General features: G+C 42.9%; 1 protein-coding gene across 5 annotated transcripts in view; it reads left to right on the top strand.

The window, feature by feature from the left end:
* PPP3CB (protein phosphatase 3 catalytic subunit beta) overlaps positions 1–14694 on the top strand; it is a 187098-nt gene that overhangs the window by 42827 nt on the left and 129577 nt on the right. For 4 of the 5 annotated variants that reach the window (XM_029609153.1, XM_029609152.1, XM_029609151.1 and 1 more), the window contains exons 2-4: positions 7062–7262; positions 7971–8095; positions 14362–14473. In XM_029609153.1, the coding sequence (XP_029465013.1) occupies positions 7062–7262; positions 7971–8095; positions 14362–14473 (438 nt within the window). Of the gene's footprint in view, positions 1–6826; positions 6918–7061; positions 7263–7970; positions 8096–14361; positions 14474–14694 lie in introns of all 5 variants that reach the window. The other variant, XM_029609154.1, reaches the window with a different exon arrangement.

Raw genomic sequence — 14694 nt, 5'->3', positions numbered from 1 at the left:
CGGCCTGTAAAGGAACCCTTCACAACCCCCCCCCCCTGCCAAATCCACTCTTCGCACATCCACTAGGGAACGTGCCTTCTCTGTAGCTGGGCCATCCCTGTAGAACTCCATGCCTCCAGACCTACGCCATGAACACTGCCCATTGACCTTTAAAAAGAAACTCAAGACTTGGCTGTTCAAACAAGCCTTCTCCTAACCCTACCCTAATCCCCTTAATTCTGTAAATACACAACCAGTACTTCAACTGCTAAACCCTGCTACCAGCAATTACATTGCCTTTTTGTCACAATCAATTTGATATAGGGTCTAGTTTCATATGTATAATGTTGTTATAGCACAACCAGTATTTATGTTTAAATTCCTCTTTCATTATTTCATATTGCTCAGCTGCTCATTTGTCATTTGCTTATTGGCTAGCTTTGATTTATACTGTTTATTCAAATGTATAGGGTGGCTATGGCACACCACTGTTGTTCGGTTTAAATATAGCTCTTCTGCTCTTCTCCCACTTCTCCTTCTACCTTTATATTCTGTTAATGTCCCCCCAGTATCTTTTATCTCTACCCTGGTTCCACCCACCTCACACCCTCAGTTCTGCTATGTCTCACGCAGCATTCTACTGTATCTGCTTCTTATACATATTGTTATAAATTTTTAATGTGAATTTTACTCTGGTTCGATGTAAACTGATATGATATGACTGGTGTCATGAATGTCGGTATAGCAAATAAATAAATACATAAATAAATATTGATCATTTAATTGGGATATCCCTTCCTATGGCTCCAGAACTGATTCTATTCACTGTCGACCTGGCCAAATTTGAAAGGAGAGATGTGCAAAGAAGTTTGGTAAGGAAATTGTTAGTACAGGGTATACATTCACTTTTTGTAGTCTGGAAGGAACCCTGTCCACCATCTTTTTGGCAGTGGCGCAGTGCCATACATAACATGATGACGATAAAATCCCTAGCTGCACGCTCCTCCTTTCATAGTAGAATGAAATTTCTTACAATCTGGGGTCCTTACATACAGAATCTTCCCAGTAAAGTGTGCAGCTATATTTTGAACAGTTTGTAATCATTAATGACTAGAAGAGGTCTTTATTTTATTTTATTTTTTTCTTTAAGAAAAAAAAATCTTGTATTGCTAGCCCATTTATTCCTGATTCTTCATTCCTTATTCTCTTCATTTCCTGCCAAATGGTAGTGTGGGGAGGGGGGGCTTTGAGTTTATTTAGAGAGGAGGGGGGGAAGGGTTGGGCCTTCATAATGCTTTATAATGCTTGTAGTTTTGTGAACTTGGCACACCAGAGTATGGCGCTGGACTCGTTTTTGTTAAGGATGGGGGGACAACTTGGAGGAAAGGGGGAGGTATATTCAAATATGCAAATATTGAAATATTGTAAAATTGAAATGTTGACATTGAAAATCAAAATTGAACATACGTATTTGTGGTTGTTGTTTTCCAGTTTAATAAACATATATTTTACATAAAAATCCCTTTCGAGCCACGATCGTTTGTCCCGCGGTCACATCTGAAGAGGGCACTGCGGGGGCCTGTGCAACCGGCGCTCAAGCCCGTCAGGGTAAGGCCTTTACGATCACCTAAACACTTACCCCAGACGGCCCCGGCGCCGGCCACGAGGCTGCTGAAGTCTCCACCTCCCCCATAGCTCCAGCCAATAGGGGAGGGTGCCTGGCACACGAAATCAAGCAGCGAGCGGGGGTTTTAAATCCCCTGCCCTTCCAGCCGGCACCGCGTGCTGAAGGAGCACAACAAAGGGGCCTGCCAACAAAGGGACAAAACCTTCTCCTCCACCTGAGTGCACCCGTTCCTACCCTCCCTAGTGGACTTCTATTTCCTCCCTCTTTTTCACCTCAACTGGCATTATACCTCTCTCACCCTCACCCACTCCCCCAGCAAAGCTCAAACATGCGCACCTTCGCTATCCCAATCATCAGCAACTTTCGAAGAAACCTCCCAAAAAACACCTTATTTCCCACCATTCAACAAAAAAGACTTATTCCTATCATCATATCACCTCTGAACCAACTGCTGGGCCTCACTCTCTTTTCGTTAACCCTTCTTAACGCACAATCCCTCACGAAAAAAAACGCACCTCCACAACTATCTTATAGAAACTAAACCCGATCTATGCGCTATTACTGAAACCTGGTTGAAACCCGAGGACACAGCACTAATCAATCAACTCCCGATACATACCTATGACATCTTCTCTATCCCCAGACTCAAAAAAAGAGGAGGCGGGCTGCTTTTAGCCTCAAAAAAAGAGCTAGGATTATCACTTCAACACGCCAACTCATCAGCCTCTATTGAATTCGCTGTCTTCAAATCTAATCTCATCCAAATCTTTCTCACTTATGCCCCTCCAGGATGTCTGGAATCAGACCCCTCACCTTTAATCAAACTCATAGCTAAACACATTAATTCTGATGCCCTGGCTATAATAATGGGAGACTTCAACCTCCATGTAGATACAACACCTCACTCCTCCAGCTGTGAAACCTTCCTCACCACACTCAGCTTTATGGGATTCAAACAAATCATCAACGGACCTACACACAAAGCAGGACACACTTTGGACTTAATCTTCATAAACGAAAGCCTCACCCCATTTTCCTCCATGACACACTCTCCAGTCCCTTGGTCGGATCACAGTTTGATCTCTACAACCTTGCAAAACAACCAAGCCCTTCTCCAACCACAACAAAAAATCACAGTCCAATTCAGGAAACTTTGCAACCTGGATACCCTCAGCTCTCACTTATCAACAGCATTAGACCAACTGGACCTTTCAGATGCAGACAGCCTCCGCCTCCTGGCTCAAGATCACTAAAAAAGTAGCTGACCTTACCTGCCCATTGAACACAAAAGTCCTTCACACCAACGTGGACAACAGGAAACCCTGGTACTCACCAGAACTAAAAGCCCTCAAACAAAAACTACGAAGCAGTGAACACATCTGACGTAAAAATCCAACTTCAACAAACCAGGTCACATATAAATCTCTCATGCACCAATACAGGATATCCATTCTATGAACAAAAAAAGACTTCTTCTCTCAGAAAATCCACCACTTCAGCTTCGACGCGAAAGCTTTATTCTCTTACGTCTCCACCCTCACCAAACCCCCTCCAGCTACTATTCCCGATGATCAAGCGGCCAGCAAAGCCTCAGAGCTCGCCTTGTACTTCAAGAAAAAAATCTCCAATCTGACAGCACCACTAATGACCAACAAGGGACTTCCTCCTCCCCCCACCTACTCTATGTCTCGACAAGAGACCACAAGTCTGGAATCCTTCGAGCCTACCTCCTCCTTAGAAATAGAAAACGTGCTAAAGAAGCTCAAACCATCATCTCACCCCTCGGATGCGATCCCTTCAAACATCCTCATCTCCATCCCAAAAACCATTGCCAAGCCAATTGCGGAAATTATCAACTGCTCCTTAACACAAGGCCGGATTCCAGACCCACTGAAACTTGCAATCCTAAAACCATTACTAAAAAAACCCAACTTGTCTCCTGACGACCCAGCCAACTTCTGCCCTATAGCGAACCTTCCGTTCATCTCCAAAATCCTGGAAAAAATAGTTAATAAGCAACTGTCGGAATACCTAGACGAAAACAATATCATAACCACTTCTCAGTACGGCTTCCATAAATCTCTAAACACAGAAGCCCTCTTAATCTCGCTAACAGACACCATCCTTCTCAATCTCGATAAAAACCAACCTTGTCTGATCATACTCCTTGACTTATCAGCTGCATTTGACACGGTGAACCACTCTATCCTCCTAGATCGGCTAGCTGACATCGGCATAAAAGGCACCGCACTGAACTGGTTCAAGTCTTTCCTCAAAAACAGATTCTACAAGGTGAAAATCAACAATAAAGAATCTCAACCTGTCAACTCTTCCCTGGGAGTTCCACAGGGCTCCTCCTTATCACCCACCCTCTTCAACATCTACCTTCTCCCGCTTTGCCAGCTCCTTTCCAACCTTAACCTAACTCACTACATATATGCAGATGATGTAGAGCATATAGAAAGACATGATTTAATGGGACACAGTCAACATGGATTTACCCAAGGGAAGTCTTGCCTAACAAACCTGCTTCATTTTTTTGAAGGGGTTAATAAACATGTGGATAAAGGTGAACCGGTAGATGTAGTGTATTTGGATTTTCAGAAGGCGTTTGACAAAGTCCCTCATGAGAGGCTTCTACGAAAACTAAAAAGTCATGGGATAGGAGGCGATGTCCTTTCGTGGATTACAAACTGGTTAAAAGACAGGAAACAGAGAGTAGGACTAAATGGTCAATTTTCTCAGTGGAAAAGGGTAAACAGTGGAGTGCCTCAGGGATCTGTACTTGGACCGGTGCTTTTCAATATATATATCAATGATCTGGAAAGGAATACGATGAGTGACGTTATCAAATTTGCAGATGATACAAAATTATTCAGAGTAGTTAAATCACAAGCAGACTGTGATACATTACAGGAGGACCTTGCAAGACTGGAAGATTGGGCATCCAAATGGCAGATGAAATTTAATGTGGACAAGTGCAAGGTGTTGCATATAGGGAAAAATAACCCTAGCTGTAGTTACACGATGTTAGGTTCCATATTAGGAGCTACCACCCAAGAAAGAGATCTAGGCGTCATAGTAGATAATACATTGAAATCGTCAGCTCAGTGTGCTGCAGCAGTCAAAAAAGCAAATAAAATGTTAGGAATTATTAGGAAGGGAATGGTTAATAAAACGGAAAATGTCATAATGCCTCTATATCGCTCCATGGTGAGACCACACCTTGAATACTGTGTACAATTCTGGTCGCCGTATCTCAAAAAAGATATAGTTGCAATGGAGAAGGTACAGAGAAGGGCAACCAAAATGATAAAGGGGATGGAACAGCTCCCCTATGAGGAAAGACTGAAGAGGTTAGGGCTGTTCAGCTTGGAGAAGAGACGGCTGAGGGGGGATATCATAGAGGTCTTTAAGATCATGAGAGGTCTTGAACGAGTAGATGTGACTCGGTTATTTACACTTTCGAATAATAGAAGGACTAGGGGGCATTCCATGAAGTTAGCAAGTAGCACATTTAAGACTAATCGGAGAAAATTCTTTTTCACTCAACGCACAATAAATCTCTGGAATTTGTTGCCAGAGGATGTGGTTAGTGCAGTTAGTGTAGCTGGGTTCAAAAAAGGTTTGGATAAGTTCTTGGAAGAGGAGTCCATTAACTGCTATTAATCAAGTTTACTTAGGGAATAGTCACTGCTATTAATTGCATCAGTAGCATGGGATCTTCTAGGTGTTTGGGTAATTGCCAGGTTCTTGTGGCCTGGTTTGGCCTCTGTTGGAAACAGGATGCTGGGCTTGATGGACCCTTGGTCTGACCCAGCATGGCAATTTCTTATGTTCTTATGTTCTTATGTGCAAATTCTCATTCTGATTACAGACTCCCTTCACAAAACCCTTTGCTTCTGGAACAATTGCCTTCAATCAATCAACCACCTTCTCTCAAGCCTCAAGCTCATCCTCAATACTAATAAGAAAGAACTCCTCCTCGTCTCTCAGGATGTCAATTATATTTCTGCTAACTATCTGCTCTCCACAATACAACCACCTCTATCCACCCAAGTAAAAAACCTCGGAATCATCATGGATAATCAGCTAAACCTAAAAAAATGTATCCACAACACCACGAAGGATTGCTTCTTTAAACTACAAGTTCTAAAACGGCTGAGACCACTCCTCCACTTCCCAGATTATTGCACAGTTCTCCAATCAATCATTTTCTCAAAAATTGACTACTGCAACGCACTTCTGATCGGGCTATCAGCAAACCCCATTAAACCCTTACAGATGTTGCAGAACGCCACAGCAAGGATTCTGACTAAGACCAACAAAAGAGACCATATCATACCCATCCTGCGGAACTTGCATTGGCTCCCAATCAAGTTCAGAATTATGTACAAAGTCCTCATGGTCCTACACAAAACCATTTATAATACTACTCCTCTGGTCCTTAATATCCCACTTCGTCCACACTTACCTTCCAGACCTGTAAGATCCGCCTACAGAGACACTCTCGTCGCCCCCCCCACTGCAAAATGCACTTTAAGGAAATGAGCTCTTTCCACTACTGGTCCGCAGCATTGGAACGCCCTCCCACCAGATCTTCGACGCGAACAATGCCTGACTACCTTCAAAAAAAGACTCAAAACCTGGCTGTTCGAGCAAGCTTTCCCTTAATTCATCGGATCCTTTCCGCTTCAAACCTCCTCCACAAAAAGACATGCTCACAACTCTCCTCCACCCTACAGAAGACTAGTCCATGTTAGGTACCCTATTTACAAGTCCCTTTCAGTTGATTAGGTTTCCCTAGATACAAGACTCTGCTCAATGCTCAGGTACCCTAGTACAGTCAATTTGTTCACTTCCTTATACTCCGGCTCTAGAGAAGGTCCCATCATTTATTCGCCCGGTTATCCCAGTTATTGTATCCCTTGTTGTAATGTAATGCATTCTTACATGCAAGTTCATATTCTAATGTAAACCGAAGTGATGTGTAATTTTTTACATGAATATCGGTATATAAAAATGCTAAATAAATAATAAATAAAAATCCATTTACATACGTAAAGTGCATTTACACGTGTATATCCTATGGACAATTCAATGGCATATATTGTAGCAATTTTCAAAAGCCCACTTAAACAGGTAAAGTGCATTTATATATGTAAAACCCAATTTTAAGCATGTAAATGCTTTTAAAAATCAGGTCGATTTTTTTTGTAGGGAGTGCTGTCAACATTAGAAAGATGGATGCAGCATACTCTAGAAGATGACATAGTAAAGGCTGCAGGTCATCTGAGGGAAGAGACGTGAAGTATGTGTTCATTTTTTTGCATTTATACAGTGTTCAGGCAGTGGTTAATTGGAAAACACATTGTTGGGATTCCTGCTTCTGAAACATTGGTTTTTTGCAGTAGCCTGTCAGGGATACTGACCTATCTGATTCTTGCTCTTTTAGATGTTCCTTTCCCACCAACTCATCGCTTGATGTCTGACGAGATTTTTGACTCAGATGGGAAGCCAAGGGCTGATATTCTGAAGAATCACTTAATTAAAGAAGGCCGGGTAGATGAAGAAATTGCACTTAGAATTATTGACGAGGGGGCTGCAATCCTCCGGAGAGAGAAGACAATCATAGAAGTGGAAGCTCCAATCACAGGTGAAAGTTCCTGCTCTGGTTGTCTTGTACAAGCTATTGATAGGCCACATTATTTATTTTTATTTAATTTTATTTAAAGTCTCTTTTATACCGATGACCGTTCACACATCGCATCGGTTTACAATTAAACAGTAACAGATGGGCGGAAACCCTTACATATAACATTGTAAAACAGCGTAACTTTTGGGCGGGGCCCTTACATGTAACTGATAAAAAGGAGGCTAAAACTTGGAAGGGTACAGAGCTGACTATACTGGGCAGGGTCCATGTAGTCAATAAATAGATACAGCATAATCACTATATACATATAAGAACAAAACTATATACAATAGATAATGACATAAATAGCCGATTCAAAAGTACCAAATCGAAGGGCATAATACAGATTCCACAGGGTCGAATTCCTTAGTCATATAGTAGGATTATTAGTTAAAAAGAGTTTTAGTAGAACAGGGGGGTTTACTGAAAAAATGTGTGAGTCTGGCCTGCCTTAATTGGTGGTGTTACTGGACTTTGTGGGGTGGCTGCGTTTTTGTTTTTTTTTTGGGGGGGGGGGAGGGTCTGTGATGGGTCTTGTCACTCTAGTTTTATTGACTTGACTGAGGTACATGGGGATCCTGTTGAGTCAGATGTTGAATATTCTAAGCTGCACTTATTTTCTTTGAGCTGTCATATCCTTGTACCTGAGTCTTACTTTTATCATTGCAGTGTGTGGTGATATCCATGGCCAGTTCTTCGATCTTATGAAGTTATTTGAAGTGGGTGGAACGCCTGCAAACACAAGATACCTCTTCCTTGGTGACTATGTAGACCGAGGCTATTTTAGTATAGAGGTAAATGTTTACATTAATGTTCTGGTCTAAATCTTCAAAGAATCCACTAGCTACAATCATAGGTCCCAAATGTCTGTCCATTTGCCAATGATGACATAACTGCAGCAAATCAATGCAATGTTTGAAATGATGAAGGAAACTTCTCTACAATTGTTCAAATAGTGTCCCCAGCCCGAAACCACCATTATGTCAGCCACGTTCCTTGGAGGAAAATGCGGAAACACATCTTTGGACAGCAGCTTCCAAATGTGCCATCAGTTGTGTTTCTTTCCTGACTGATGGCACATTTAGATGCTTCTGCCCAGTAATGTTTCTACATTTTCATCGGCCTTTCCATGACAACTGACTAGGTCTGAGGGACATGATGGGCTTGATTTACAAAGAGACTTAGGAACATAAAATCAGGTAGGGGTTTGTGTGTGTAAAAGTACCTTTGAAACCCTGTTTCTGTGCAAAGTTTTACACCTGCTCAGGAGGTGGAACTTTCTGCACATATGTGCACATGTGTCCCGGGGAAATCCGCAGATTTTTAAAGCGAACTTACGGGTGTAAGTTGACTGAAAATTATGGCTAAAGACTTTAGCTCCAGACAGGCTGTTATAAAATTACCCTCCCCATGTATAGTGGTCTCCAGTGGGGCAAGACTGCTGATGGTGTTCTTTTAAATTTTCCCACAGTGGTTTTGACTTTCACGTTTTCAGAAGGTGGTTATATTTCTAAGTTTCTATAAAAACAGTATCTGAATGCAAGAAAGTGTGGGATAAATACAGGGGATCTGTAAGGAAGTGATGAGAATTATAATAAATTAATTGGATGGTTGGGCAGACTGGATGGGGCCGTATGATCTTTTTCCACAGTCATATTTCTGTGTTTCTGTTTTATTGTACAGAGGCAAAATGTAGATGTTTACAACTTCTGTATAAAAAGCAATTGTTCATGAATCAGACAAAGTGTGCCGAAGCGGTGTAACATATTTGGGAGCTTTAGGAGAGATGTGACGGCACAAGGAACACATTTTGCTGGGAAGTATGTTGGGGGCAAATTTCTAACTGTCTGCACTGCTGCAGAGTCCACAGGTATTTTTTCTCTGAGGGCAAGCAGGATGGCAGTCCTCACATATGGGTGGCATCATCTGATGGATCCTGGCATGGAAAAACCAATAGCATGGAGAGTCTCTGCCATAGGGGCTGAGACATGCCGACGTGCCTGGCTGCGGGCCTTGGATCTCTGCTTGGACTTGCTGATATGCCATGTACTGGGGAGAATCTCTTCAGAGACAGGGTTAAGGATGCAGTGGCACAGATCTGGGGTCATTGTGCAACACTCCAGCAGTTTTTCACAGGTACTCCAGACCTGTGAAGAACTGCTGGAGGTACCTGAGCTGAGGGAAGAGGAAGCATTATCTTCCGCCCCCTCAGTTCTGATTGCAGCAAGCCCCTCACACCCTTCCAAGGAAGCAGAGGGTGCCTAAGCCCCCAAAAGCAGCCCAGGCGGTATCTGGGATGGGATTTTGATTGGACCGTAGAGAGCATTGCCATGATCCCAGTACCCATGCTGGAGAACCTTCTGGCCAGGGGTAGGCTACGATTTTATGTAAATTGATGGCCCAGTATACCCTTTTACATGTGGGTCCTTAGTGTCGTTGAAAGAGAATACAGATTGAACCTATTGGCTCTGCACTAGATCAGCTCCTAGTCTCATCTTGGGGGTCAGTCAACATGTCAGGAATTGTTTCAAACAGAGCTCTCCTCCGTTTGATGGCCACAGTCAAGCCTGTTCCACCAAGGCAAAGAAGATGGGGATTTTACTCCAAGTATTTCTTAATTCCAAAGAAAACAGGGGGATTCTGTCCCTTCCTTAACTTAAGGGCCTTGAAAAAATTCATCAAAAGAGAAAAATTCATGGTAGGTTTCCATGGGCACATTATTTATTTGATTAAAATACTTATATTCCACAACTTCGAAATGTACAATTTGTCAAGGACCTTAATCTCCTTTCTTCAAAAAGGGGATTGGTTCTGCTCTCTTGATCTAAAGGCTGCTTATGCTCACATAGAGTTTTTTCCAGGTCATAGGAAATATCTCCGATTCGTAACAGGAAACCACCAACTTCAGTATTGCATTCTATCATTTGGGCTAGTGTCTTCACAAAATGCCTAGTCATGCTGGCGGCACACTTACACAAACTGTAGGTGCATGTGTTCCCTTCTTTGGACAATCAGCTGGTCAAGAGCAAGTCTCTGACCAGAGCCAAGGAATCGATGTGCATGACTATCCGAGTGTTGGAGTTACTATGGTTCATCGTTAACTACCCTAAGCCTCACCTCATCCTGTCATCTCAATTGGAGCTCTGCTAGACACGTCTCAGGCAAAAGTCTTCCTTCCCAGTAAAGGGCCACCACTGTGATGACCATAGAAGAGGAGATCCAGATGAGACAGCAGATATCAGCGTGGCACATGTTGAGGCTATTGAGCATCATGGCATCAATAGTACATGTAAATTCTATGGCATGTCTATATATGAGAAGCACTCAATGAACCTTGAGGTTTTGGTGATTATAGGCTGTGCAGGATCTCCAAGACAGCATCTGATCACACAACTGCTCAGAAACATTCTGCCTTGGTGATGGGACGGTTCCAATTTGAGCAAGGGAATCCCTTTCTAAATTTCTCTGATCCAAATTATCCTCACAATGGAGGTGTCCAACCTGGGTTGGAAGGCTCATGTAGATGGACTCTGTATTCAGGGCTCTTGGTCTGCCTATGAAAAGCTGCATCAGATAAACATCTTGGAACTCTGGGCGATTAGGTATGCTCTATGGACGTTCCGAGATCGACTGTCCAACAAAGTTATTCTTGTACAGATGGACAATCAAGTGGAGATGCATTACATCAATAAGCTGGGAAGTACAGTCTTGTACCTTCTGTCAGGAAACTGAGTTGTGGGGGCTGGCTATTTTTGAAGGGAATGGCTCTTTGAACCATTTACCTGGCCGGTATGGAGAAAGTGTTAGCAGACAGACTGAGTTGGTCCTTATAACCACATGAAATGGTCCCTGAACCAGGGACTTCAGTGGTGGATCTGTTTGCGTCTACTTGGAACAGGAAAGTCCCACTCTTCTGTTTCAGACAGATGGTGTGCAGCAAACTAGCCTTGGATGCTTTTGCCCTACATTGGGGTAGGGGCCTTTTGTATTAGTATCTGCTTCCCACTGGTGGTGAAAGTTTTGTTGGAGCGGAAAGAGGCTCATAGTCCCTTTTGGCCAAGACACGTCTGGTTCCTGCTACTTTGGGAGATGTCCACAGGGGAACCGATCAGGCTAGGGTTTCCTCAGATCTCATCTCTCAGGATCAAGATAGGTTGTGCCATCCCAACCTCAAGTCCCTATCGCTCACTGCTTGTATGTTGATTTCTTGGAGGATGTGTGTTGTGTTTTTTTTTGGCTTCAAGAAAGGCTTCCACTAGGAAGTCCTATGGACTGAAATGGAGGAAGTTTGCCATGTGGTGTGAGCAACTGGCCTTAGATTCTTTCTCCTAGTTCCATACAAAAACTGCTTGATTACCTTTTACATTTATCTCAAGACCATCTTTGTGAGACTGGCAATAACATCACCATGTAGAAGGTAAGCACATCTTTGTACAGCATTTGGTTGCACGTTTTATGTGGAGTTTGCTTCATTTAAAGCCTCCCATTAGACCTCCTGCGATGTCATGGAACCTCAACGTGGTTTTGTCCCATTTAATGAAAAGTTCCTTTTGAGCTACTGCACTCCTGTGACATGAGGTACCTGACCTGGAAAGTTGCATTTTTGTTGGTAGTCACTACAGTGTACAGGGTCAGTGAGCTTCGGGCTTTAGTAACTTATCCACCTTATACCATCCTAAATTCTTGTCTAAGGTGCTGTTGGAATTCCATCTTAATCAATCAATTGTGCTTCCAGCATTTTTTCCCAGGCCACATGTTCACCAAAGCCATCAAGCACTCCACAGTTCGGACTGCAAAAGAGCCTTGGCCTTCTACCTGCAGCAGACTGAAACCCATGGGCAGTCCACCCAACATTTTGATTCTTTCGATGGAAACAAGCTGGGGATTTCTGTTACCAAACAGACTCTTTTCAATTGGCTAGCATATCGCATATTCTTCTGTTATGTCCAGGGGGGATTAAAACTGGTGGATCATGTCAAGGCTCACTCTGTCTGAGCCATTACAGCATTGGTGGCTCATCTGCAATCAGTCCCCATGGAGGAGATCTGCAAAGTTGTGATGTGGAGTTCTCTCTGCTTATTCACATCTGTTTCCTGTATGGATAGGGATGGTCGACACAAAAGTAGGTGTGATCAATCCATCCTTCAGAATTTGTTTGAGGTGTAGAACACAACTTTTTCTCACCTAGGGCCCATTGCTTTTGTTCCAGGTTGCCCCTCCCCCCATAGGTTAAAGATAAAACAGAAAAAAGCTTGTTGCCAATAGATAATACTGTTTTTCCATGCGCATTGGCCGGGGGGGGGGTGGGTGACTCTTCCCCTTTTTCCTTTGGGGATTAGCCTGTAGCTGGGGATTTATCCATATGTGAGGACTGCCATCCTGCTTGTCCTTGGAGAAAGCAAAGTTGCTTACCTGTAATAGGTATCCTCAGAAGACAGCAGAATGTCAGACCTCATAAAACCCACCCACCTCCCTGTGGAGTTAGTTTCTCCATTTTTCATTTCTTTTTGCTAAATACAAGAGTGAAGGGACCTCGCCTGTACGTGTGGTACAGTAACATGCCTTGGGCATTCCCAGTAAGGTCAATTCAAAGTTCTAGAAACTTTGACATAGATTTTCTGTTCCGGGCTCCATTGGATGATGTCACCCATATGTGAGGACTGACATTCTGCTGTCCTTGGGAAAACACCTGTTACAGGTAAGCAACTCCTCTTTACCGGTCATCTTTGCACCAATTTTCAAAGAGAAAGCACATGAGGCCTTTTAACTACAAGCTAAAAGTAGAACAGTGCATGGATTTTTAGTCACATTGAGGGTAGGTGATTTTCAGAAAGCCAGGTAAAATGCTTTTTATCCATGTATATCATTTAAAAAATTGTCCTCTTCATTATCATTTCTTTATGAAACCTTGCTTTGAGTTGTTGCACTTTATGGTGTCATTGGCACATGGACAGAAAATTGACACCTACGATTATAACTATTGTATAGTGTTTGTACATGGTGGATATGTCCTGATACATCTGTCCGAGTCCCTTTACATAGTTTTGTTTCTTTGCATATTTTATTATGGGCAGGATTTTTCAAGTATGTTGCAATAGTTTATATTTAATTTTTTACCATGTTTTTTTCTTTTTATTTGTCCATGGATTTACCTCCCCATTCCTAACCCTTAACTCTTTCACATCAGCCTCTCCTTCTCCGCTGAGCATCTTTCTATAAGATGGCTTCCGTTCTTGCTTCCTTTGGGAGGCAGTTTTCAACCTGTCAGAGGGAATGTATGTGTGTACATCCCCTTCAAAACCGCCACGGGTATGAGGTACCTGCCGACCTTTGCTCCTGCTTTTTCTGCAGGTATAATTTCAATGGAAAAAAAACATGCACAAGATTGAAAATCCAATCCACACATCTTGTTTTCCAACCCCCGGGGAATACACCCCCACAATCTCCCTAAAACAAAATGTGCTGTGCAACATTTAGCTGGAGTGAGAGAAGGCAGTTTTTAGACAGCCAATTTACCCAGGGGAAATGGGTTCACAAGTTTTGGATCATTTTTCATTTCTTAGCCATACTAAAATAAAATGTACTCTCCTTTATCCCCTCCCCCCCCCCCCCCCCCCATCTTTCCCTGGGCAGCTCGGTTGACCCTCACCTATTTCATGCAGAGCAGTTAAAAATGCTGGTTTAAGATGAGAGGAAGTGAAGGATGCAAGTCTTCTGCTCCATCCTTTTTACTGCCTCTCCAAACAGGCTGACACCAAGGAGTTTTAAGGCCTTAAGGGGAGAATTGATGCACCTCTACACTTCGGCAGATACTGTAGTCTGGACTGGTAGGCCACACATTGGAGCAAATTCACTTGGGCAGGGAAGACCTGTTCAGTGGAGGAGCCAGGAGCATCTGCTTAGCCATGTGGGGGCTCTGAGCACTTGTAGGTAAACCCCTAGCATTTCATGAACTGGGGTCTGAAGCCAGGAATTGCTTCTCCACCCACCAGTGAATGTTCCCTACGTAAAAAACATGTCAGCCTTCGACAGTCATCTGTTTCTTTCTGTTTCCCAACAGTGTGTATTGTACCTTTGGGTCCTAAAGATCCTGTATCCAAATACCTTATTTCTTTTGCGGGGTAATCATGAATGCAGGCATCTAACAGAATATTTCACCTTTAAACAGGAATGTAAGTACAAATATATTTTGGGGATTTTTTGTGCTCTTTAACATTTAGGGGATAATGTGAAACTATGTGCTGGCCCGCAAGATAATTTTCAAAGGGAAAATCCTCAGGGAGTTTCTCTTTGAAAATCGGGGCTGGCAGGGGAATGTGGCTACTTAGTACCCATTTATGCAGGTAAACACCAGTTCACCTGCATAAAAAGTTCTGAAAATTACGGGAAATGA

This window comes from Rhinatrema bivittatum, chromosome 7, assembly GCF_901001135.1.
Source record: "Rhinatrema bivittatum chromosome 7, aRhiBiv1.1, whole genome shotgun sequence".
Lineage (NCBI taxonomy): Eukaryota > Metazoa > Chordata > Amphibia > Gymnophiona > Rhinatrematidae > Rhinatrema > Rhinatrema bivittatum.
Note: the sequence above shows the minus strand (reverse complement) of the source record. Positions and strands in the feature narration are given on the sequence as shown.